This window comes from Chanodichthys erythropterus, chromosome 16, assembly GCF_024489055.1.
Source record: "Chanodichthys erythropterus isolate Z2021 chromosome 16, ASM2448905v1, whole genome shotgun sequence".
Classification (NCBI taxonomy): domain Eukaryota; kingdom Metazoa; phylum Chordata; class Actinopteri; order Cypriniformes; family Xenocyprididae; genus Chanodichthys; species Chanodichthys erythropterus.
The window spans coordinates 30,859,190-30,887,066 of NC_090236.1; the positions used below are offsets into that span (position 1 = coordinate 30,859,190).

The 27,877-nt window shown below is 39.0% G+C and overlaps 2 protein-coding genes across 4 annotated transcripts in view; one reads left to right on the forward strand and one right to left on the reverse strand.

Moving 5' to 3' along the window:
• Window positions 1-623: 623 nt before the first annotated feature.
• ankrd33bb (ankyrin repeat domain 33Bb) lies at window positions 624-12,720 on the forward strand. The gene is made up of 4 exons (XM_067363358.1): window positions 624-1,318; window positions 10,351-10,480; window positions 11,022-11,162; window positions 11,282-12,720. Exons 1-4 carry the CDS (start codon window positions 875-877, stop codon window positions 12,100-12,102), a joined length of 1,536 nt encoding a protein of 511 aa, XP_067219459.1. The 5' UTR covers window positions 624-874; the 3' UTR covers window positions 12,103-12,720.
• Window positions 12,721-14,842: 2,122 nt separating this feature from the next.
• Window positions 14,843-27,877, reverse strand: part of ctnnd2b (catenin (cadherin-associated protein), delta 2b) — an 89,644-nt gene continuing 76,609 nt past the window's right edge. For all 3 annotated transcript variants that reach the window (XM_067362157.1, XM_067362156.1, XM_067362158.1), the window contains 6 exons: window positions 27,465-27,684; window positions 26,812-26,896; window positions 25,514-25,640; window positions 20,475-20,606; window positions 20,035-20,111; window positions 14,843-16,296 (listed from right to left, as the gene is read on the reverse strand). In XM_067362157.1, the coding sequence (XP_067218258.1) occupies window positions 16,051-16,296; window positions 20,035-20,111; window positions 20,475-20,606; window positions 25,514-25,640; window positions 26,812-26,896; window positions 27,465-27,684 (887 nt within the window). In that variant the 3' untranslated portion in view covers window positions 14,843-16,050. The remainder of the gene's footprint in view (window positions 16,297-20,034; window positions 20,112-20,474; window positions 20,607-25,513; window positions 25,641-26,811; window positions 26,897-27,464; window positions 27,685-27,877) is intronic.

Sequence of the window (27,877 nt, forward strand, 5' to 3'; positions counted from 1 at the left end):
AAAGCAGCAGTCTTAGTACAAACAAAAACACTGAAAGTGGCCGTATGTGTTGGTATGTCTGTTATTGTTTTTTTTAGGATGCAAATGAGAGAACAGCTTATCCACAACAGCATGTTATTTCTGCTGCATCCAATTAACCTTCCACTAATCCATCGAGGAGGCTTGTGCAGTTGATCACGGTCAAATATAGGCTATCAAAGTGTGAAAAGTCTCTCTGCATGTGCTTGTGAGTATCAAAGTCGGCTAAAAGTAGAAACGATAAGCGCAGTAATAACGGTACACAGCAGGACTACTTGTGTCCTGAAAGATTTAGAAGTCGTCAGAACAAGAACAGGCATCAGTTGTGTTGAGAACTGTTATACTTTTTCTTGGATGCAAATTTGTGTTGGAAAATGTACTGCATTGATTCCTCGGACAGTAAGATTACTGTTCAGCACATGTTACTGTGAAAGGGGAGGGAGGAGTAGAGAGAGAGAGTCAGAGACTAAGGCGATTAGGAGGCTTCTCTTCCCATGCCAGTCAGAGCATTTCCGATGGAATTCCTTCATCCTCACTTTGAGCTATTGGTGAATTCTCCAACAAGAGTCATATTGCTTCACAGAGCTAGTCAAGTGGAGAAAAAATGGGATGGTTTTGGTGAAAAAAAACAAGCTTGGGTATGTATGCTTGGTATATGATAATCAGAATCCAAGGGTGGATAAAAGTCCAACCGGTTCTTGAAGATCAGTGGATATGATTTTGACCTCTGGTTCCAATGGGTTTCTTCATTACTTGTATCAATAACTGGAGTTTAGGATTACTATTCATTATGTGACAGTCTCATTCTGGATCCTACAAGATTTTTGTTTTTGTGTTCCACCAGTCGGATAGTTAAATGGTGCTAATAACTGAAAATGGTGTTGCAGGAGGTGTAGTTCTGCTCAAAGATCACAAATATGGCACCAGTGTCAACCAAGCAAGAGGCTGCAACAATGAGTCCTTCATACAGAGCTCCAATTCTGTGGAGCCAACAGAGGACTCTTATTATGCAGATGATGAAGACCACCATCTTTATGATGGTGATGATGACGACGACATCTACCAAGAGTTTGAGGAGTTGGACTTTTCCGAACTACCGGATAGCAAGAGCATTGTGTCAGATGATTCCTTCTATCCACCTGATGATTCACTCAACTTCGAAAAATGCCCGAGTCCTGAGAGCCCCGAACCGCTCAGCTTCTTCAAAGCATGCTGCTCTAACAATGCCATCATCGTCAAAATCATGATAAGACAAGGTGTGACAGAGGAGGAGGTGCGAGAGGTGGACAAAAATAACAGAGTAAGTTTAGATACGTTTAGCTCTTGAATGTTTAAAAGTGAAATGTGTGCTTCCTATGCCACCGAACTGAATGATAGAAATTGTTTTTAAACATGTTCCCCAAACACTCCCACACCCTGTCATTGGTCAGACGAACAGAGAGTCCCGCCCCCGAACTCAAACCATTGGTTGAATCAGTTTTGCTGGTCGGGGTGCTTTACACTTTTCTAGGAAAGTCAAGCTACCAAATGGCTTATAGTTCTCTCATTTCAGCTTTAAATGTTGTATTGATCTTTTATTATTTAAAATTTTTTACAGATAAGACTAAGGATCAAACACCTGAACATTAAGACTTGCATCCGGCTTTTAAGTGGACTTAAAAGTTAAAATATCTAGTCTTTTTTTTATTTTCATTTTAGCAGCACAAATCAGTCAAGAGAATTCAATTTCAGGAACATACTCATGCAGTGCAGGAATATCTCTATCATTACCATCCATGCTTTGAGTTTTCTGAATACTGCAATAATAAACATATTACTTTCCAGGATCCATTCAGCTAAATCATGTGTTTAAAGAATACCATTCTTGACTAGGAGAAGGCCTTTCACTCCCCTTAGCCCTGAGAAGCTTACAGTTATGACAATGTGGGTGATAACAGTGTCATGTTTATGCAAGGCTATTATCATATCAAAGAGTCTTTAAGTATGCATGATCCACGCAGTGCTCCTCAGGGAATGAGCTCAGGCGCTAAGGCTGTCTCTATCCTCCATAAATATCGACGTTGCATGAGGCTGAGACTTTCAACCGTACATAAATATGTCATTAAAGGCAGAATCTTTAAGGAAAGAAATCTGGCTTGGATGGCAGCTGTAAGCAAAACATGTGCCTTCTTGACACATGGTGGAATTGTGTTGAGTCTAAAAATATTAGATTGTAGTTAGGATTTCAATAGTCTCCCGTACCTTCAGACTGATGGCAGAAGGTCTAGACCAGGGATGGACAACTCCGGTCCTGGAGGGCCAGTGTCCAGCAGAGTTTAGCTCCAACCCTAATCAAACACACCTGAACCAGCTAATCAAGGTCTTTAGGATTAGTAGAAAGTTATAGGCAAGTAAGGTTTTTATCAGGGATGGAGATAAACTCTGCAGGACACTGGCCCTCCAGGACCGGAGTTGTCCATCCCTGGTCTAGACTCTATTGCTTTCACTGCCCCAAAGGACATTTGACTGACAATGTAACGCAACAAATCACAGTTCGTTTTGTTTCTTGTCATGTTTAGGGACGTGAAAATGTGAAGTCGATGTCCCAACAATAACAGACCGGCGTGCATCTAATAAATGATTAATTCAAGAATGTAATTTTACTGCAACAATGGAGCCGCGAACTTCACCTACTTTTGTAAATCCAGCGTTTAGTTGATCCTGGTCAGCGCTAATTGTCACCGTTGTAAACATGACTGCATTCTTCTTCCATGAGGGGGTTTGGCTTCACCGCATTTGTTGCTAGACGGTTAAAGAACGCAACACACACATCTCCCGGACATCCTGTGAATTAAATCAACCAGCTGACGACTTTGAAAATCCTGAAGTGTTTCCAGTTAGGTGTGCCATATGCACCAGACGTTCAGCCAACGGTCCATAGGTGTGATGTCTGAGGCTGACACTAGGATTTCATTGACATGACACCCACCATTTATTCAATATATGTAAATGGTTGGGTCATCAAGTCCAGGAGTTTAAAAACGGATGTCCAGGGGGCTTCAAGGGGTCCATGGAAAAGTTCAGAGATAATAAAACTAATAAAATTCTCCAATAGTATATGAATAAAGCTAAAATACTTTTTGTGTATGCCCAAATGGAACGACAAAAAAAAAATCTGTTCCCAAAAGATTCATTACATTTCTAAGTCAAATCTTTGTCTTGACCTTATGTCCAGTTGTATTGTGATCTACAGCTGAAATCTCATGCACCAGCCAGCTAAGCCCTGGAACAGATTGGAGTTTGGATGCAGTCCAAGCAGATCGTAATCATGCCTGAGCTTTAAAAAGGCTCTCCAAGACGTCAAAACACTGCAATGCTCTGCCTAGACAGGGATTTTTCAGTATGTCATATGAGAGAAACCCTAATTTATCCATTAAGCACAGAACTTATAATGTAAGAGACTAGCTGCTGGCCATAAAAGTCTAAATTTGAATCTGCCACCCATTGTCATGCTAAATTATATGTGAAAATTGAGTTGACTTCCTTCCTCAATGAATCATTTGAACTCAAATTGCATTGACTACTGCTAAACGTGTCTGTCTACCTAAAAATAGAGCCTAAAATAAATGAAGCATCACCTATTGCCCCCCTCTTTTGTCCTTCTGCAGTCAGTGGCACAATGTCGGTATTGAAAAAGATACTCTGGTGCACTTTGCCGCTTGGTACAAGCATTGAATTTGTTAATAAACATCTTTAACTATTTATCTTTGCTGAATAGGACTGTACGCTTGGTCTATGACTCACTCTTAACTTAGACGACACAGTTTGAAAACTCAATGTTCTAAACGCAAACAGAAACAACACATGTACAGAAACAAACGGTTACTCACACAGAGATAGAAAAGGCTCTTGTTTTCCCCACAGCAGCAGGCTCTGTGGCAGTAAAAGTCATGTAGTCCTCCTTTAAGATGCTACAACCCATTTGCATGTAAATGTCTTTCAAATAACACAATCCCTGATCATTTGTTTAAAACAAATCTTTTTTTAGCCATTAGCACAGGGGAAATTATATGTAGAGCACAGTTAAACAACACCATTAAGTGCTAATATTTAATGATCCTGTTTATCAGTCTCGGCAATGTTCAAACTGTTTGCAATGTTGATAATTAAACAGAAAAATATGAGATTTTTGGTTCAGGAAACCTGCTTTGTGTGGGGATGCACATTTGATAGCTTAAAGATGATAGAGAGGATCTTTTCGTCGACTGTGAATTCAAATACTGTTACTGAGTTTTTTAAATGAGCGCATGCATAAGAACAACCCTCCTCCTTCACAGCTCATTTCAAAGGAACGCCTCCCAAAACTCGTGCACGAGTATTGGAACACGAGTGTTTACCACCGCCATTCGCTGTGTCGTGTTTTTTGGATTCATTATGTCGGACTCACTGCAGGTAACTTATATTCTGCAGTTGTTACTCCTGTCTCCTGATAAAAACATTGCGTGCGGCGCCTGCGGAGTGTGGAAAGTTACTGGAGCGCGCATCCGCACACGTCTCTCACAAGGAACGTCACGGCAGTGATTGACAAGCTAGAGGGCCAATCGTTTACGCGATGATCGCGTAAACGATTGGCTGATGTTTTTAAGGCCCTACCTCGTGCACAGATGATTTATAGTAATAATATTCCTTTCAGTGCACCTAATAAATAGTCTTTAATCAGTTAGTAAAGACAGTTTCAAGTAATATTGCAAAAAATGTATAAAACAAAACATCCTCTTTAGCACCTTTAAAGCTTTATATTTCACCTTGGAGTTTGTATTGACCTTCCCTGTTGAACTTCTGTTGATCCCGAGAGGGGGAGCTTTAGGAGGTTATAGAGGCTTTCCTTAGCAATCATCTTATGACAGCGTGGCATTTCGCCTCTCTGTGCTGTGCTGTGTAACCAGATGTGATCACTGGGATCTACCACTAGTTGGTCTATTCCTACATCTCATATATTACAGGCCGTTGACCTATTAATAACCTTTAATATTGAGAAATAAATGTAAAAAAAATATATATATATAAAAAAAATTGCATTGTATTATAGCAATGATCATATTTAGTTTCTTGATATTCTGGAGCATAGCACCATAAATGCTAACAGACAAGTGATCTGAGCCCAGAGGGAACTCCATACTAAATCTTAGCTAATAGTCTTTATAGGCTTACCATCTGCCTGTAGTGCTCTATAATCACTCACAATCTGGAGACACAAGAAAAGGGAGATGCTCTGTACTATTAAAGCAGTGCCTCTGACCTCATGCATTTGTTTTTATTTCCTCACAACGGGCCTCTCCATGTCTGCACTGCATTTGTCTCTGTATGCTCATTTGTTAGACATTACACAGAAGAATATTTTTATTCTCCATTTACAGCGTATTTAACTGTGTAAATTTTTCGACATGTTAAATACTTTCTACTTAATACAGTAATTGTTTCTGAATATTAAGCAAGTCATTACCCAGGAGATTTCCGAGAAAAGTAAACTGTGGCTCTGTGGTGCTTTCAAAACATTGCTTGTTTGAAAAACGCATGCTGATAGTTTAGCTTGACTTTGGGGGTGGGGCTATCTGATTTCCAACCAATGGAAGATGAGGACAGTGTTCAGAAAACCCCTGCAAATGCTGCATCCAGAATGGTGTATTATCAGAGTATGTATGAGTAGGCTATGTAATGCATTTGATGAAATAAATTATTTCTCGACTTTTAAAGGATTAGTTCACTTTCAAATAAAATATTACTGATAATTTACTCACCCCCATGTTATCCAAGATGTTCATGTCTTTCTTTCGTCAGTTGAAAAGAAATTAAGGTTTTTGATGAAAACATTCCAGGATTATTCTCCTTATAGTGGACTTCAATGATCCCCAGATGGTTGAAGGTCAAAATTACAGTTTCCGTGCAGCTTCAAAGGGCTTTAAACGATACCAGACGAGGAATAAGGGTCTTATCTAGCGAAACGATCGGTCATTTAAAAAAATGTCTAAAAAAATGTAAATGTATATGCTTTATATAAACAAATGATTGCCGTGCATGTGCTTTCCTGATTCTTCAAAAAGCTTACACTGTATGTCCTACGCCTTCCCTATTCAACTTACGGAAAAAAAAAAAAAAACTGGTCCACAACACAGCTGTAACAATAATGACACAGAGGAATGGTCTGATTTGAATCACTTTCAGAGCAATTTTTTTCCAGATGATGAATGATAAAAACATTGACAGTCAATAGACCATTTGGGTGTTTGCAAACAGCAATGACATATTTTGTGGGTGGAGACAAGATCGATAGCTGATACTATGGGGAAATCCTTTTTTCCGAAAATACTGAAGCCTGATTGAATCGCATCTGTGGTGTCTTAGCACACCCAAATCGGTGGGCCCATTTGCCTACATAAGCCACCGCTGAGTGCCATTTCATCAGAATCTTTTGACTGAGGAAGCGGCAAGCGACTGCTATAGCCCTATTCGGACGGGATTAGTTTTACGTGGGGAGGTGGAGTAAAGTAACTTTACCTCAGGATGTCTGTAATATTAATTGGCTAATTCGCACGGGACAAGACATCTCAGTAAAACTAGCAGAAGTGGGAGGGTTAACTCGATTTACGCACCTCCGTCACCTCCCTGTCGTCATGTGGGTATACTTCCTGCTACAATGTGCGAAAACACATATAATCTAAATATATAAACTATAAATAATAGTTAGGTCCGATTTATTAATTAAATTCTGATCTTCTTTTTGCTCTGAATGGTATGTAGAAAATACTTGACGTTTGCCACAGACTTGTCCCACCACCTACAACACAAATTAATGTTTCTTCAAGTGCTTCCATGCTTGAAAAATGTGCCGAAAACTACTTTTAAACAGGAAATTACGGAATTTTACCGTACAAATTTACAGTGGGTCTATTTGAACGGGATTAGTATTACCTGAGGTAATTTTTCCTGACCTTTTTACAGAAGGTAAAAGTCGCCGTAATCTTTACTGACATTGTCCATAATGATTACCGAGATGGCACATAAAATCACTGAGAAGCTCTGGTAATAATTACTTTACCCCCACCTCCCCATGTAAAACTAATCCCATCCCGGCAAGCTTACACAATGTTTGTTTCCATCTATCTCAGGGAACTGAGGTGACGTTAGTCACCGAAATGTTCCCTTTTGATAACAGTTCACTCACATTGTGTTGATAGCTGACGCTATGGGGAACACAATTCAATAGCACCATGTTATAAATGCAGGAATGTTCAAGCCAGTAAAAGATGCTGCCATTGGGGCCTGGGGGGGATTGTCATACCCCTTCAAGGGGTTGTCATACCCCTCCTGCTCCACGACATCAACGATGCTGATGAGTGTACGTGAGCCGAATAGCCCCGCCCAACGACTTTGTCTGGCCATGAACCTCTGGAAAATCAGGTCTGGTGGGGGACTTGCTGACAGCACCCTGCCTGCATTGATCAAGGTGGCTAAGCCGGAGTTGACCACTCCAACCCTAGTCTTGCGAAGACGTATTTTAAAGAATCTATGCCACAAACTTTACATACTTCACATACTTTTGAAAAAAAAAAAAAACGTTTAGTTGATCCTAGTCAACTAGGACTGATGGCAGAAGGTCTGGACTCTATCGCAGCTTTCATTGGCCAAGGACCGCCCGAAAGGACGTTTGACTGACATGTAACGCAACCAATCACAGTTAATTTTGTTGATCCTGAAAAGAGCTCATTGTCACAGTTGTAAGCTTGACAGCTTGCTTCTTCCACGAGGGGGTTTGGTGACATGGCATCTTGCTTTCCAGCTGGACCATTAAAGGATGCATCACACACATCTCCCAGAAATCCTGTAAAATTCAACCAATCAGATGACGACTTCGAAACCAATTTTCTGTGCCATATGCATCAGACGTTCAGCCAACGGTCCATAGGCGTGATGTCTGAGGCTGAGACTACTCCAACCCCAGCCCCTTGACAGCTTTGTAAAGGACTCCGCCCAGAAATTATATGCCTCGTTCTCAGGTAAGGTGGCAGAGTCCTCAGCGGGGTTTCAACCCCTCTTCTGCATCTGAAGCGGCCAGGGAAATTGGCATTATCACAGTCATCCTCCTCAGACGCCCTAAATGACACCAAATCAATTGCATTAGAAGAAGGGCATTGGTATTTGCGGATAAACTGCACCGGAGCCCTGCATGTGCCACATATGCCATTTTGCAACAAACGCCGCAAGAAAATATGCTCTTTTAAAGTGAGAAACTCACTCAATCACTGGATGGCCACAAGGGAAAGGCATTGGTCTCAGCCGAGATTGCTATCAGCGCTGCCAAATCTGCTGCTGGTCTTTTCAAATGGCAAGCAGGTAGGCTTCTTCTTCATCTTCTTTCTAAGGTCTGCGAGGAGATGATCCTTGCGCTTGAAGGAGAAAGATTCTGATGAAATGGCACTCAGTTGCAGCTTATATAGGAAAATGGGCCCACCCATTTGGGCGTGCTGAGACACTATTGGTCTATGCAGTTGCACAGATGTGATTCAATCAGGCTTCAGTATTTTCGGACATAGGATTTCCCCATAGCGTCAGCTATCGACGCAATGTGAGTGAAGCGTTATCGAAAGTAATGACAGTTCTGCAGTAGCAGTCTATGGAAGCCATTGAATAAAAGAGTAAAAGGTAATTTCGAGGTTATATCTCACAATTCTGACTTTTTTTCTCACAATTCTGAGAAGAAGAATCACAATTGCGAGAAAAAGTCAAAACTGTAATAGGCTATAAAAACGTTATACAAAGTTCTGTCATGAAACTCTAGATGCACAGGCTAATAGGTCCTTAACTCAACCTGCTAGTAATCACATCAGTAATCTATAGGACACAGATGCTGTATCAGTAGCCAATGCTCAATCTTCAAATACATGAGTAGCATTTCCCTTAGCAGTGCAGCGTGCTTTCAGAAACCCTCCACCTTCCCTAGCTCCACCTGTATAGATCTGCTATGGCTAATTCATGTACGCTATATTGTACAGCAGCAGCATGTCTTACTTGCTCACAGCAGTGTGTCGTGTATGTATTGGCAGTAGCAAGGCCCGTACTTGCTCTGCAGCAGCAGCAATAAAAGCAGCAGTAGCAGCAGTGTAGCAGATCTATTCTGCCAAGACCATCAACATCAACATTGTCATACCCCTTACCATGCCAAACACTCTGAGAGTTGTCATGACAGAAATAGGTTTAAATGTTATCTATGTAACATGTTATGGGTTTAAATATTATTTCATGATGTAACTAGGGCTAATACATCATGCCCCCTATGAACTGCATATATCAATATATATCTAATATCTAACCCTGTTGTTTACAACTAATTCGTGCTTTAATAGTAGGGAAATAGTCGTAGGCTCCATCAGCCCCGTCGTCCATTTAATGGCTTGCAAACATAAACATGTCTGCATTTAGCTTCAAATGGCGTCTTTGACCAAACGAAGTCCATGTTTTTGCATTCTGAATCTGACATCTAAAGTCACAAAAATACATTTTTCTCTTATTCCGTGGATTTCCCCCATTTTCCTCTATTTGTTACCACTGTTTTTTCTGACACCCCAATGTGCGCGCAGCTGCTGTGACGTCTGATCTCAAATGGTTTAAGAATCCACCTGACTTCGGATTTTTTAGGGTTCAAGCATTTAAAGCGGCATAATAAACATATAGTTATACGTATACAACAGACGTTATTGTCTGTTGATGCTATATATATTTATATATACATATATACAGTTATCTTTCTTGGTGTGAATAGGCTTTTACTCTCCACACCACTTTTACCGTTAATTGGCAGCAGCGCCAGCTTTTATGTCATTTTTTCTGGCTTAACCAGACAATGGTGGGCTAGTGTTAATAGCCTTTGCCAACATGATAGGCTATTTGCACTTTGTGTAAACAGACACTTGTTATTTTTATTGCACAAAAATGACCCATTTCACCCTTAAATACCCATAGAAATGTGCAACAGTTATATTGCAGTAAAATTTACTACAGTATATCTATACTTGCCAGTCTAATTATGCTTCTGCAAAGCACCAATTGACACATTTACTCTAAAAGATCAAGAGCTCATCGACCTCATAAATAAGACCACCAAACCCATGTCTCTCTGGATCTGGAAACTCACCCTCCAACAATCCCTGCCCTTAAATGAACTGCTATATAGCAGGGTTCAACCGCTTCAATGCCTCTGCAGTTTGCACGTTAAACACCTTCTTCTGCAGTAATGATGGACATTCAGGAAGATGACTGTGGAGATGACTAATATTTTCCCTCTCCACTGCTTAACAGACAGGTCTGATTGTGGCGTGTTACCAGGGCTACGTGGATGTGGTCATTGCACTTTCTCAGTGTCCATATGTGGACGTGAACTGGCAGGATAATGAAGGGAATACGGCTCTTATGACTGCTGCACAAGCAGGTAAGGGGAGTGACAGCAATTCATCTATTAAATGCAATAAAATTACGATCAATAACTCCCAGTACTCTCCCAGTAACAGAAGTAGTGAGATATCTTTTTAATATATCTATTATGACATATCCAGGTGAAAGAGACTACTGAAAAAAAATTGTAAAACAGTGTCTTGGTTTAGTTTGACGGTTGTTGATTGGATCTGAATGTGAGCTTGCAAGAAAGGGTCTAAATGACTGGAGTCTGGCATACACTGGAAGATCCAGTTTAAAAACACTTGAATTAGAAAAAAAATCCCCTATTCAAAGAATGAATGAATGAAGCAACAGGTATACTGAATATCACATGGTTAGATGGTTAGACCAGGTTAATACTGTTTATATAGCGTCTGTATTCCTGTAGTGCAAACAGTAGAGCATGTTGCTAGCAATGTCAAGGTCATGGGTTTGATTCCCAGGGAATGCATAAACTCATATACTGTTGCTTTGGATAAAGGTGTCTGCCAAATGCATAAACGTAAATGTCTTCTTTATGTCTTTCTGAATTATAGGTCACAGTATGATTACCAACTACCTGCTGAACTATTTTCCCGGGCTCGACACTGAACGCAGGAACTGCCACGGCTTCACTGCCATGATGAAAGCAGCCATGCAGGGTCGAGCCGAATGCGTGCGGTCTCTCATGATGACAGGTGCAGTATCAGCTGAAAAATGAATATGGCCTCCTGATTTAGTTCATGCAATTATCTTCCATTTTGTTCCTTCATGTAGGCATTCATTTTCCTTTTGTCTGATGGTTTTCTTTATGAAGGAGGAGACATTGAAGCAAGGGACTTTGGCCGTAAGCTGACTCCATGGGAATGGGCCATGTTCACGGGCCGCTACGAGACCGCCAAAATGATATCCCGACTGATGGAACAGCCTTGCGCCGAACAGTTTTGTAACTCTTACCGCATGGAGTGGCCTATGCTAAGCGAACTGGTGGCCCAATCAAAGGAGCCCAAGTCCTGCTGGAAGAAGTTCTCAGAGTGTGTCTGTAACTTGTTCTCCATCAGCATGAAGACCGACCCCGTAGATGAAGGCGTCATGGACTACATGGTGCGCATGACCACGGCGCTGGCCAGCCCACTCATAGCCACCGCCTGCCACACTGTGTGCCCGGGCAGCCCTCCGTGTGTTGGAAAACGTCGCCCTGCCGTACAGGACATCCTCCGCAGACAGCGTATTGCTGAGCTGAAGAATCTGGGGCCTGATCGCCTCAACAACTACAAGCGGCTCTTCCAGAACTCCAGGGTGCTGCTGGTGCCGAAGAAGCCGGAGCGGCGCGCCAGTCTGCAGCCGCAGTTACTGCATAGCGTAGCGATGGCCTCCAGCGTGGCCCTGAGGAGAAGCAGCCTGCTGCCCCTACACATGATGCGCAGAAGCAGCGTGCGTCCTGGAATAGTGGTACCTAAAGTCATGCTGTGTAAAGCTCCTACCCCCATGTACATGCCGGAGCGGCCGCCACGCAGGGCTTCAAAAGACTCATCACAACTACAGATCCCTAAATGGAGGTACAAAGCTCTGAAGGAGGAAAAGAAGAAAGCTGAAAAGATGGATAGGTTGAGAATGCCTGTCGTGAGGAAAAAGTGATGTGGCTTTTTATGCCTTAAAGTTTTTTAAGGATGTTTTCCTCTGTGAAGGCTTGTGGTCTGTGTGAGGGTCGGCACAAATTGTACACTACTCTTTTAAGACTGCCATGGACTGTAATCTTTAGTCTGATACATTATTTTTAAGTGATTAATAATTCTAATTTACAGAATCACCTGACATAATTAATGTTGTTTTGGCTCATCATCTTTGAGCCAAGTCATACTTGAAATTTGATGCACAGAAATGTCTATTTCTGTTTTTTTTTTATATTGCTCTGAAACTTATGAAAGGGAGTGTTATATAAAGAAGCTTCTAAACAACATATTTATCAAGGACGTTCATAACACCGAAATAATACAATAGACCATAGTCAGGTTAGACGTCGTATTGAATTTAACGCAGATGAAGACAAGGCTGTAAGGGATAGACAGTCTTTGCAAGAACTGTATAAAGGTCCTAGATCACATTTTCACAACTCACAACATTTAAAACTGTTTTATGGTGTTTTTCCCCCCCTGGAAAGACATTTATGAGCTGAACAATTGGATTGTTGTTAAACAACAGTGCAATCCATTGAACGCAATGTATTATGTTCCTCGTTTTCGTTCCTGTCAATAAAAAAATGGCGGTACCCTGACTAACGTCTACTACAGTCTTTGCTTATGTTCAGAGCCCGTGGGTGGAGCTTTACATCTAGCCCCGCCCCTAACCGTATATGGGTGGAGCTTGATGGTCAAGTCATTTGCCTTTGCAGAGAGCACCACTTTTATTCAAACCGGGAGACGAATTAATTTGATAATGAAATGAAGTATTATTGATAAAAAGTAAACTCTTTAAATAAGAAAACAGGGGTCTTTTTCAGCTTGTAAAGAGAAACATATTTAAATCAGCTCAAATAGACAGTGCTAAAGAGAGCTAATTGGTTAAGATTTGAAATATACGGTTTGTTATTAGACATGTCAGTGATAAATATGTCAAACTATAGCGTTAAAATCCTTTAACAACAAAGCAGTCAACGTTATAAGGGATGCACCCCGTACTAGCAATGCAGAGTGCATTAGGCTTTAAACTTCCAGTAGAGGTCAGTATTACATCTAGTCAGTTAAGTTAATGTTCTTCTCAAAACACACAATCCAGACATGTGGCCATTTCCGCTCTCAATATGCATTTCTTTAATATTCGTGTCTAACGACACAGTGTTACACACTTACATTAGCAATAAAATCAACACTCACATTATAGCATCACCACATTTCTATGCATCAAACTGAGTTTTAGATGGATTATTACGCATTAGCATTGATGAGATTGAAATGAATGGACGTGGAGGGCTTGGTGTTTCAGAGCTGTAGTAGGCATGAGATGTCGTTTAGCGCCTGTCACACTTTTTTATACTGCAGACTGGTTCTCAGGACAAAGTGAGAAGCACATACCCTGTCAATGTCAAAGTAACTCTCTGTGGGGAAAATGGTAATGAAACAGTCGTGATGAAACCCTAACAGGAGCTAGCAGCTTGCCCGCCTGGCCTTTGATAGCTATCTAGGAATTCCATCAAAAATACAATAAATTGAAAACTAACGCCAGTACAAGGTAACAGAAATCTCTTATGTGTTAGTGCTGATGTCTAGAACACAATAAATGCTGTTGACTAAATCAATACAAAATACATGGGAAAAATCAGTGCTGTTAAAGTGTTGAAAGCATCTTTTTAAATAAAAAAATAAAGTGGTTTGGATGTAATACAAGTGGATATATATATTTTAAAACAAATCTGGCAATAAAGTGCATGCCAATGTCAGATCTTCCCTAAGAAAACCTCGATATAGTAAGAAATAACTCAGACAGAACGAAATAAATCACAAAACAGTGATTCTCCATTAGTTTATATAGCAGTTGCAACCTGGCATTAAAAAGGTTCACAATTCTCTCAAACACTTTGTCTAGCAACAGAAAAAAAGTTTTACTTACATCTTCAATACAGGTTGTCTGATATGTCTACATTTTCACAGATATTTTGCTTGTTCTCAGACGTTCACTATCGATGGTGCTGAAGATATGTGAGTTTAGGGATTATCCTTAATCCTTGCATCTGACAATTACCTCTAAGTGTAAATTGACATGAAGGGAAGACCAGGGCTAGCATCATACCATCCTAAAATTTGCCAGATTTTAATTTTAAGGTTAGAAAATCACCAAAAAAAAATAAATAAAAAAAAATTATAGGGTTGTGTCATTTGTTTGTTCTACGTTCAGTCAATAGAGGAATGTTCACCCATCTTCTCCTGCAATAAGATGACCTGAGATTAGGTATAGGCAATTACCTAAGCGAGAAAAAATGAAAATCAAGAGGTGTGTCTATACGCACAGCTCTCCTTCTAGATCAAAGCTATTCATTTTAGTGGCATCCATTTTACTAAGGACATGAAACATTCAAAAGGCATTAATAAAAGGTAGCAACATAGGCCAAAAGGTGTTAGAGCATTGTTTTAGCACCTTTTCAAGTCAATATTAGAAGCTTTATCACATCTGCCCTCACTGAGCCCTGGTCTCACCTCTTTTACACAGCAACAACATGACAACAGGAGGTCAACATCTGGTTAGAAATTAAGGTGAACAAAACCCTATGCTTTTTTTAACTAGCATTTTTTCCTTGCAATGTTTCTGCGTTAGGTGACATCCACATCTGCACATAAAAAGTATATATATATTTTGTATTTATATAATATATATATCCATACTCTATTGACAGATTTGTCTACGATGAGCTTAAGAACCACTGATTTTTCTGGAAGAAAAAAAGCAGATTTTGCAAATGTCTATTTTACAACACAGCGTCAACTAATTGTACATCTTTGGAGGGGAAGTAGCTGTCAAAGACCGTGTCCCTCCATTTCTTGTTACAGTGTGAATGCTGTTGAAACACATTTAAAAAAAGCATTTACAAACAGGCGTCGATAGAACCAGTGACTTGTCGTTAAATGTAACTTCAACGGCAGCTCTATAGCACCCCTTGGGTCAGGGATTACCACATTTGGCACATAACTAAGCACAGATCACTCGATGGCTTGTGGAATGACCAGTGTTCATGTCAGTACAGTTGGGAAAAAAGAAAACAAACTGACAGATAGGCCTGAAAATGTTCTTATTATTGGTGATAAACTCTGTCCAGGCAGTGATGCTCTGTCGTCAGTTATTAGTAGTTTCCTCTCAGAAAAACGGGGAAAAAACACGTTAGAGCAAACGACACCTCTGAATTATATGCTTTTCTTACCCATAGAACAGGACGCTGGAGTTCAGTGAGTGTATTTTCCTCTCTCTTTTAAAATACAGGAAAATAAAATGATATATTGAGCCACATGGGAGGACACAGTAGTCTTTGCGTAATATACACAATGCACCTTGTATCTACATCTGTAATATACAACAAGTACTTTACACCAGACTTAAGAAGTTAAAAAGGAGGTACAAAAACAAGCAAATAATAAAAAGAAATCAAATAAAAGATATAAAGGCTAAGAGTGTAACAGAGCACTCCATAAAAAGCATGGTTTAACATAAAGAAATGTCAAAAAAATGTGTGAAAACTACTTCCTTAGCTTGTGTCGAATGTTGATTTTTGTGCTTCACGTAACTGTCCCACCTCTGCGCCACATACAGCATCTTCCGCTTTCCCGTTTACCTTTCGATTCCCTCCACTGCTTCGAAAAACATGAAAGTTCAAGTGGTCCGTTCGGTAAAACACATTCCTTGAGCTTCTTTCCTAAAAACTTCTCTCTTCAAGCACTTTCCTAACCTCGCTTACTGGCCGAGTGGCAGCCCACTGTGGTACGAGCAGTGAACCGAACTGAAGGTTTACGCGTGTGAGATGTCTACTAGTGTTCATGCACATGCTGGGCTGGTCTCTGTGTATGGTGTCCGTAGGCCAGCCTCCAGCCTGCCTCTGTGCCTCTACACCCAGGAGTCCGGCGAGGCAGGGTAGTGGCTCGTCTCGTAGTTGAGTTCACTGTACGGGCGGGATGCCGAATAAAAGTCCACGTAGTTCCCCGTGGACTTCAGTCCCAGGTGCATGGTGCCGTCGGCGGCAGGTGGGGGGCGTTTATGCGCTTGGTCCTCGTAGTACGGCTCCTCGAAGTTGGCTCCTGGAGGAGTTTGGAAGGGAGGGTAGGCCTCTGGAGGGTTGCCTTGAGCGGAGACCTGACGGAAATAATGAGAGCATAAGGGCTGTAAGTGACATAAATGTGTTATGCGGTCGTTCCGAAACTAAGAATCTAATTTACAATTCAAATTAAGAACATTCCTTGCTTTCTGTGTAATAAAATTAAACGGCAATGGATGTACGTTTTGTTTTCGGCACCCCCACAGTGCAATCAAAAAGACTCAAGTACTTCATCCACACACCAAAAAGTCACAGTCATGTGAAAAAGAAAGTACACCCTCTTTGAATTGTATGGTTTTATGTCTCAGGACATAATAAAAAATCATCTGGTCCTTGGCAGGTCTTAAAATGAGGTAAATATAACCTCGGATGAACAACAACACATGACATATCACACGGAATGGAATTGGAATAGAAAAACACATTCTGTGGGAATGGCCCCTTACTGCTTCTAAAGGAATTAAGAGGGTAAGTAGCAGTCAGGTGCTGCTAATCAAATACCTTTGATTAATTGATCACCAGCAAGTGTGATCACCTCTATAAAAGCAGAAGTTTGTCAGTTTGCTGGTCTGGAGCATGTGTTAACACAATGCCAAGGAGGAAAGACTTCAGCAATGATCTTAGAGAAGCAACTGTTGCTGCCATCAATCTGGGAAGGGTTATAAAGCATTTCCAAACAATTTGAAGTCCATTATTCTACTAACAGTAAGGAAAGAAAACATTCAAGACAGTTGCCAATCTTCCCAGGAGTGGATGTCCCAGCAAAACATGTTAAATGATAAAGTTTATGTAGAATTAGAAAAAGACTGGAAAAGTATGGCTTGTTTGGAAGGGTTGCCAGGAGAAAGCCATGGCTTAGGTTTGCAAAGTTGCAAACTATGTTAAGAAGTTTTGCCATAATGCACAGCGCCAAAACCAAACCCAGCATATCAGCACAAACACCTCCAATACCAACTGTCAAATATGGTGGTGGAGGGGTGATGATTTGGGTGTCATTAGCCATGTTTCCACTGCTGGGCCAAAGGCGGGCGTGCTAGTGCATGCCAGGGCCGGTCGCGTTTCCACTGTCACTTCCGGGGCTTGATCGTGCCTCTTCGGTGCTTCCTCGGTGCCAAAGGCACGGGTGTTTTGGCCCGCCGAAAACCTTGGTCCAAAGTTGGCCAGCTGGGGCTTGAGGCGTGTTCAAGGTGAAAGGCGGAGCTAATCGTAGTCAGGTGATGGTCTACACACTGAAATGGGTTGGGTTGTGTGACTTTTGATCAAGGGAGGTGTGTTTAAGGGCGGTTTTTAGATCAGCGCTGCGGAGCTAGCGGACCGACAGTGGAAACGCAACTTGATTTTGGCCTCGGTGCCTAAGGTCTGTGGCCATAGGCCCAGCCCGGCACGCTGTTAGCCCTGGCTTGCACTGGCCCGACAGTGGAAAAGCGGCTATTGAGTCCTCTGCATACCAAAGTATTCTAGAGTCAATTGGGAGGCCATCTGTCTGACAGCTAAAACTTGGCAGAAATTGGGTCATGTAATGGGACAATGATCCCAAGTACACCAGCAAATCTACAACAGAATGGCTGAAAAAGAATCAAGGTGTTGCAATGGCCAAGTGAAAGTCCAGACCTAAACCCGACTGAATTGTTGTGGTGGGACCTTAAAGGGTTAGTTCACCCTAAAATGAAAATTACGCCACGATTTACTCACCCTCAAGCCATCCTAGGTATATATGACATTCTTCTTTTAGACAAACATAATCAACATAATCAGTTATATTAAAAAATCCACGTGAAGAAGCAAATTATTTGAGTTATACTCTACATTTTATTAGTGTTAAAATGCTGATTTCTTGTGAATATCTGGGTTGCTTCAACAAAGCTAAAGTCTTGAGATTACATGCGCCGATATCAAAGGGAGTTGCAGAGCGCTGTGCGTGACTGGCTGCCGCTTCAAAACTGGATTGTTTGTTTGTATGTTTTGCTGCACTGATCGGATTACTGCTTTATTTGTATTTCTTTATCACCATCAGATTACTGTGCTTTTCGGATTACTCCAATTCTAACTGTTGGTGCTTTGGACTTGATTACTGACTGAAATTTTTACTGCCTGCAATTTTTGCCATCGGGCTGCTGCGAGCTCTCTACCCAATTGCGTCTTCCACCACTTTCGGCTCATCAGATGGTTTTCGCTAGTGATTGGCATTTACTCAATATAAACATGCCTCAGCCAACAGTTTTCAGTTTGTTTTTCTGCTGTAGCCTCCTCCATCTCCTGGAGTTCCTGGTCGGTATACTCCGGTTCAAACAAATATGACTGGCCAAAAAATAAAGTCTTCTCTTGGCTTATATCGAAATCCTCCGATGTTTTTCTTAACCAAATCCTAATTTTGTACTTTTAATTCGTGACCAGTACTTTGTTTTGCTCTCTCCTCTGCACTTCCGTGTTCGTCACCGGAGCTCACACTGCGCATGCATCCTACATCATAAACTGGGACGCCACTCTCTCGTTAACGCGCTTATGATAGTTAGCGGAAGCTAGAGATTACAGTTTATAAAGTTTGAAATATGGATATTTTTCATACACAAACGCATCGCTTCACTTCAGAAGGCCTTTATTAACCCCCCTGGTGACGTGTGGACTTCTTTTATAATGAATGAGTGCATTTTTTCTGTCTTCAGAATTTGAGGCACCATCCACTCCCATTATAAAGCATGGATTAGCCTGGACATTATTTAATATAACTCCGATTATATTCGTCTGAAAGAAGAAGGCTTGAGGGTGAGTAAATCATGGGGTAATTTTCATTTTTGGGTGAACTATCCCTTTAAGAGAGCTGTGCTTAAACAGATGCCCACAAACCTCAATGAACTGAACCAAAGTTGTAAAGAATAGTTCGCCAAAATTCCTTCAAAACGATGTGAGAGACTGATTAAGTCGTATAGAAAATTATCACTTCAAGTTATTGCTGCTAAAGGTGGTTGTTTAAATCATGGGGTGTACTTAGTTTGTCACACACGGCTTTTCCATCTTGTTTTTTTGTTAAATACATAATGACAGTGTAATATGTCATGTGTTGTTATTCATCTGAGGTTGTATTGACCTAATTTTAAGACCTGCTAAAGAGCAGACAATTTTTTTATTATGTCCTGATATGTAAAAAAACAGAATTCAAAAGGGTGTACTTTCTTTTTCACATGACTGTATATGTACTTTTTGTTTTAATCCTTGACAGGCTTACATTTTGATGTTATAATTTCTGTAAAAAAAAAGAAGCAAAACTGAAATCCTTTCAAAATAAAATAATGATATATAGAGAGATTTTTTCAGTAAAACATTACAGTAAAGTTCCATTTCTTAACATTAGTTAACTACATATTAGTTTACATGAACTAAAAATGTATCTTAGTTATTGTTCATTTCAATATTTACTAATACACTAAAATCAAAAGTTGTGGTTACACTTTATTTGAAGGTGACATAGTTACATTGTACTTACTCAAGTACTGAGTAGAATTAACTACATGCACTTACCGTAGGGTTATGGTTAGGGTTTGGTTTAGGATTAGTTACAGTACTTATAATTTACTGTTATTACCATAGTAAGTACATGTAGTAACGTGTAACTACATCACCTTAAAATAATGTTAGCAAAGATGAGTAAATACTGTAACCAATGTATTGCTCATTATTAGTTGAACTAACGTTAAGTAATGAGACCTTATTGTAATGCATTACCAAAATATCAGTATGAGCTACATATTACAACACTGTGTGATGTGTGGTGACCTCACCTGGTTATGTTTGATGTCATCACCAGGAGACATGTAAGCACCTCTGAACAGTGTAGATGTTCCACTTGAGATTTGAGCTGCAAAGACAGTGAATTATAAAGATTCTCAGAGGACTGGTAGGTACTTTGACTTTTTCTACAGGTGCAGAAAATGTCTGCCTAAAACAGGTGTGCAGATATATGAATTGCAATTCATGACTTTTGTTGAAGTAAAGGACTTCACACCAAGATGCAAGGGTGAGATTTCAGACATCTTTCTGTGAAATGAAAGTGTTACACTGTTACTTATACTAATTACAGCACTCAGGTGTAATTCACTACCTTTGTTTATGGTATACTTGATGGTTTGTTTGAAAATCATTGTCGACTCTGTCAGTCATTTGATGGCGGTTATAAGGAAGCTTTAACCTCCCGCTGAACGACTCCGAACTGCGGCCTTACCTGCCATCGCATCTTTTCTGGAGGTGTGCTCGCCCTTGTTTCCATGGTAACCAGAATTGGTTCCAGTTGTCTCATAGTCTGTCTTCCTCTCCTTCAAGCTCATCATTTCTCGAGGTGAGGTGGGGGCACTTGCTAAAAAAACATGGCAAGACAACCAACAATGAGTGAGGGGGAAAACAGCCTGTTTGTTCAGACGAAAGTGTCTTGATGCATTTGAAAGTACAATAAGATCTCATTCCATCAAGGGATCTTTTATTTTACATAAAAAACTCATTTGCTGTAATGAAGCAATTCTCTTGTTGCCTTTTGAGGCAAACAAGTGTCAGTGCTCTGCTCCTAATTGCTAAATGGAATTGGTCAGGTAATTGATTGGTTTTGTCTGGGCTGCTCACTCGTTCCTTGGGCAATAATTTGTTTCACCTTTCGTGTCACTTTTGTGTTTAGGAAAGCTTTCTGTCAGGATATGTGATTTATACAAGGTAAAACTTCATTACAACACTTTATAAAAGTGATTAACTTCAAATATAATATTAACTTAATAAACATTCAAAGTGAAAACACAAATCACAGTTTAATGACATTACATTATAAATACATACATTTGTTGCAGAGGAAATGTGACAACGTAAAATACAACATAACTGCCGTAATTTCAGTAAAATTGCTATAATTCACCCAATAATGTTATGTAACATTGTATTTTTGTGATGGTTTTTTATGGAAGTAAAATAATGCCAAATGTTTTTGAAATAAAAAGCTTGATGAATTGCACTATTTGAAAAAAATATGCATTACATTAGCTGTACTTGCATTTAGATGCACTGTATTTTTAAGGCTTGCATTTTTATGGGCTGAAATTCAACATGGTCGTATATTTAGGCTGTGAATATTTCAATTAAAAATATTTCACACACATTTTCATTATTAAAAATTCAATAATTCATATTCACCTTTTAGATTTCACTTCCAAAATATTCATTCTGTTTAAAAATACAACCTATAAAATTCAACTAGCAATTTTCAGTCCATTTTATTTCGCTTTACAAATTCGCTTCCACAAATTCAGTGGCTCAAATTCGGCAGAAAATTCAACATTTCACATCCGGGAACTGCAGGAAGAGCAGTAGAGTGCCGATGCATCATCTCTATCTGCTGTTGGTCTTCTTCACCAGCAGGTGCCGCTAGCGGCTGTTTACAAAGACGAGCAACGGCTAGTAAGTCATCATTCATTCATAAAAACAGATTTACAGAAATGGAGCAAGTGGTAAGTGAATGTGTGATGATTATCAGGGCCAGTATAAATGCAGAAAAGCTGATAAAGACACAAAAGCTGCATTTATGTTTAATTCAGTGTATTTACGCTTACTTTCCCAGTGTAGCTACAGCTTTCTCTCCAGTGAACAAGATAACGTTATTGCCCGATGCTGGTGTACAGATCAAACGTTAAATCTGAGATAGACATATATTTCTCTCTGTTGTTTAGTTTCCTTAACTTTATATCGCAGCGCTGTGTTGTAATACTAGGGCTTCCCTCATCCGTCATAGCTGCCATCAGGACATATAAAACTCTTAACACAGCTTAATGGACTCGTACAGTGATATAAAAGACCAAACTCGCACCTCATTTGTGATGTAAGTTAGACTATATAGGCTCCAAGAAAGCAGATACTGGCATTAAGTTGATTTGACGCTGAACGTTTAATTATGATATTCGCAAATTTAGGGACTGTCTCTAAAGTTACAACATCATGTATTCACGTTTCTACCTTCAATAGCATTTAAAGAGAATGACAGTCACAAAACCAACTGTAAATTGTTCATCTAGCTGTCAGGTATAATGCAAACCTTTTAGATTTTTGATGTTTATTAAAATAAAAGGTAACACTTTATATTAAATAGTTGATATGAACGAACAATGAACTGCACTTCTACAGCACTTACTAATCTTTGTTAATGTTAATTCCAGCATTTACTAATACATTATTAAAATCAAGAGTTGTATTTGTCAACTTTAGTTAATGCACAGTGAAGTAACATGAACAATGAACTGCTGTATTTTTATTAACGTTAACAAAGATTAACAAATACAACAACAAATGTGTTGCTCATGGATAGTTCACATTAGTTAATACATTATGAACCTTACTGTAAAGTGGTTCCAAATAAACTGTCAAGTAATATGTAAAGATTGCTATGTATTTCACTACTGTATTGGATCATACAAAAAAATGCCATAATTTAAAGCTCAATAGCATTTGATGAGAATGATTTACAATCACCAAAACTACCTGTGAAGTGTTCATCTATAGGTGCCAGGTCGAAGAGTGATGCACCCTTCTCTCTCTCTCTCTCTCTCTCTCTCACACACACACACACACACACACACACACACACACACACACACACACACACACACACATATTCAAACACACTCAACTCAAAGTACATGCACATATACTTTTTCTTTTTTTTACACATTCATCACACAATTAGTTCTACTTAGTTAATTTTATTTCTAAATTTAAATAATTTAAAATTTGTATAAGGAGGATAATCTATGATCAGGTAAAATAAAAAATGAACAAAGTAAAAAAAAAATTGTGTGATGAACGTGTAAAAAAAAAAAAAAGAAATAGTATATATGCATGTACTTTGAGTGAGGTGTGTTTGAATATGTATATGTGCATGTGTGTCTACAAGAGTTTGGTAGAAGGTAGAAACGTGAATACAGAATGTCGTAACTTTAGAGACGGTCCCTAAATTTGCGAATATCATAATCAAACGTTCAGCGTCAAATCAACTTTATGCCAGTATCTGCTTTCTTGGAGCCTATATAGTCTAACCTACATCACAAATGAGGTGCGAGTTTGGTCTTTTATATCACTGTACGAGTCCATTAAGCTGTGTTAAGAGTTTATATGTCCTGATGGCAGCTATGACGGATGAGGGAAGCCCTAGTATTACAACACAGCGCTGCGATACAAAGTTAAGGAAACTAAACAACAGAGAGAAATATATGTCTATCTCAGATTTAACGTTTGATCTGTACACCAGCATCGGGCAATAACGTTATCTTGTTCACTGTAGAGAAAACTGTAGCTACACTGGGAAAGTAAGCGTAAAGACACTGAATTAAACATAAATGCAGCTTTTGTGTCTTTATCAGCTTTTCTGCATTTATACTGGCCCTGATAATCATCACACATTCACTTACCGCTTGCTCTAATTCTGTAAATCCGTTTTTATGAATGAATGACTTACTAGCGTTGCTTTGGTCTTCCTAAACAGCCGCTAGCGGCACCTGCTGGTGAAGAAGACTAACAGCAGATAGAGATGATGCATCGGCACTCTACTGCTCTTCCTGCAGTTCCCGGATGTGAAATGTTGAATTTTCTGTCGAATTTGAGCCACTGAATTTGTGGAAGCGAATTTGTAAAGTGAAATAAAATGGACTGAAAATTGCTAGTCGAATTTTATAGGTTGTATTTTTAAACAGAATAAATATCTTGGAAGTGAAATTTGAAATGTGAATATGAATTATTTAATTTTTGATAATGAAAATGTGTGTGAAATATTTTTAATTGAAATATTCACAGCTTAAATATACGACTGTGTTGAATTTCATCCCATAAAAATGCAAGCCTTAAAAATACAGTGCATCTAAATGCAAGTACAGCTAATGTAATGCATTTTTTTTTTTTCAGTTAGAGCAATTCAACAAGCTTTTTATTTCAAAAACATTTGGCATTAATTTACTTCCATAGTTTTTCATATAGTTTTAAAGTCAGGCAAGGGTAAAACTAATGTTTATACATAAAATGCATTTGAAAAGTATCAAATAATAATAATAATAAAGTTTTCAGAGTTTTAATGTGACTTTCATACACTATAACAAAAAGTAAAATTAAATCTGTTAAGTCTTAATAAAACCCTTGGGATTTACAAGTGCCCACAGTTGAAGAAACCACCCAATAATGTCCTCAGTTGTTAAAAGAAAAGATTCATTTACAACAAAAGCATTTCATTATATCAGAAGAGTTACTTATGTGCCATCATTTAATTATTTGGGTGTTAATGAATCGGCTTTTGAGGGCAGATTCTGTGCTCTTGCTCTTTTCAGCGTGACTTTGTCAGTCGGTACACAGTCTACTCCTCTGGATGGCCATTTTACTTGCAAATGTACTGATTTTCAGTTCCCTGAGAATTACAACTTGCACAATTTAAAAGGTGTGAGATTCTCATTTGGGATATTTCCCCACCACACCCTCCCGAGCAGTAAGTAGAATAAATTTGCCCCCTCTTTGTTTGTCCCATGATATGCGAGGACATTATGAGCACTTAATATTCAGGTTGCCCTTGGTCTACATTTGAATAAACATAATGAGCATTTTGATTAAAGATTTCTCACAGACTGGTGATGATGCAGGCAGCACTATTAAACATAAAATGAGTACAAAAGCAGAATCTACTAAATAAACTTTGATATATGAAACAACTAGAGAACAGACAGTGCCTGCTAAACAAAGCGCATTAATTAAGCAGAACAGACTCTTCTGTGTAATTAGGATATGCACGGCGCCCTGACAGACAGTACTGTATTCTCTGTCTTGCCTTCAGTTAGAAATGGACAAATATCAGGATGTACCCTGATCATGACACCTGCCACATTTTTTTGTCCTGTTAATTGTACTACTTTGGGATTAGTCACGATGAACGACTAGTTGGCTAATTCTCCAACAAATGACTAGCTGATTAGTGAGGTCAATTTGTTTTAGAAGCTTTGAGCACCTCGTGCATTGTGGTTAGTTAATAGTTCCATGTGTCTCGAAACCTTGGTGTTTTCAGTTTGTAAACCATCCTATTACACACTGATTAGTTAACTAGCTGTTCATACACCCACTTTTGATCATCCCAAGTACTGTACTTTTCAATTCCTCTGATCTACTTCTGACAAGGAGATAAAGATGTTGATGATAGAGTGCAAAGGAAATATCAATGAAATCACTTGTCAAAATTGAGGAAAGTGGAACGGCTCTCACCTGATCGATTATTGGGCGAAGTCCGCACAGGAGAGATAGATGGAGTGCGAGAGGAGGAATAAGGTCGTTGTCTGTCTCTCTCAATTGTAGATGAGGAGCCAATGAAGTGATACTGAGAATAGCCGTCCTGTCATAAAAAGAAAGAGGAACATTTATTCATCCTGAAACAACACTCATCAAAACCTCCTGGTTACAGGTATACATGCATACATGGATAGAAAAAAAAAAAAAAACACAAAAATTTCATACATTTGTAATGCAGATTTTTATGGAAGCTTGTTTCTGCCACTAAATAAAAAATAAAAAATGTAATTTGCGACTTTATATTCTGGCATTACAACTTGCAATTGCAAGTTTATATCTCATTATTCTAAAAAAATGTCAGAATTGCAAGATATAAACTTGAAATTGCGAGTTATAATGCAGGAATTGCAAGATATAAACTCACAATTGCGATAAATAAGGTCAGAATTTTTTCTCACAGTTGTGAATTATAAATTTGCAATTCTGACTTCTTTTCTCAGAATTGTGAGATATAAATTACAAGTTATAAAGTCCAATTCTGAGAAGAAAAAAAACCTTTTTTCTCAGAATTGCAAGTTCTGACATTATAACTCACAATTGCATGTTATAAAGTCAGAATTGAAATATAAAGTCACAATTACGTGTTATAAAGTAGAGCTGCACAACGATTAATCGCGATTAATCGTTTGCAAAATAAATGTCTGTGTTACGTAATATATGTGTGTTCTGTATAATAATTATGTATATATAAATACATGCACATACATGTATAAATTTAAGAAATATATACATGTATAAATATACATATTTATATATATTTTATATTACATATAAATATTTTATATATATATTTTTTCTTAAATATATACATGTATGTGCATGTATTTATATATACATAATTATTATACACAGAACACACACATATATTACATAACAGATTATCAGATTGCGATTAATCGTTGTGCAGCCCTATTATAAAGTCAGAATTGCGAGATATAAAACTCACAATTCTGAGAAAAAGTCACAATTAACTTTTTTATTTTTTATTCAGTGGCAGAAACAAGCTTCCATAGATTTTCATGCAAAATAGAATTCTTTTAAAATAATTTAGATAAATCAAAGGGGTCAGAATGGGCCAGTTTGCACTTGCTGTTAGAAGCTATAACTACACCATTTGGCAACAAAAAGCCTCTTTCTCCACTGATGCCCATTCAAAAGTATATAGGTGCAAATGTAATAGATTTGAGAATAGCAAGGTCTTCAGAATTCATTACCTTCTTATAGAGGCTTCGCAAATCTCTGTACTGCCACATACTGTTAAGGACTTGAGATGCTGCTTTCACCACCTTCGGTGTGTGTCTGCAGGGAAACATAGAAGAGAAAATGCTAGTGAATATTCAGTTTCTTATCCATTTCTTTGGCTACTAATATAATGGATTGCTTCATTATTTTTGCAGTTAGAGCAAACTAACTTAATAAGCCCTGTATTACAATAAAGAAACTTTATAGAAAGTACATTCTCAGCAATATAAACAAACAGCATAGTCATCTGCTGGCTAGACATAGATTATAAATATCTCAGTAAAAATGTATTCGAGTTCAACACAACTTGTGCATAAATTTCTTTAATGATGTTGTCTTCAAATGTACCAAAACTCTAATGGGAATGATAAATACAATAACATCTACAGTAAATGCTGAGGAGATGAATAGGTTTATCTTTTTTGCGCACAAGAAGCATTCTCGTCGCGTCATAAAATTAAGGTTGAACCACTGCAGTCACGTTGACTATGGACAAGTCATATACACATATTTGTGTTCCAAAGATAAATATGCCTAATTCTACAGGAAATAATAGGGTAAAATCTGGTTTTGTCTACACACTCTAACTGATCGTGAACATTTTACAGAACACCAAGATACTAACTTGTCTCCTTTGCTGCGGGCAATGCCGATGAGTTTCTCGATGCCGCCGGCATCACGAAGGGCCTTGGTGTTCTCCATGTTCTTGGTGATGACTTCATGCAGAGCGCAGCAGATCGCTGTAATGGTGTCATCGGACATGCTCTTGCTGCCGCCGGTGCCGGTGCTGTTGTTATTGTTGCCCCCCGGTAGCCGATGGACCAGATCCCTCATGGCATACTTGCCTTTGAGTTGCGTGGATGAGATGAACAGAAAAGAAAAGTCAGGGAAGAGGTAAGCAACCAGAGGCCTTTTCAGAGATGTAGATTTTTGGATTCAGATGCTACCGTGGGCATGAGAAGCACTTTAAATGCGCTGAACCTCAAGGCTTCAACAACTGCAGCACTGGAAATGCCAAAGCGCCCGATATCCCTCAGC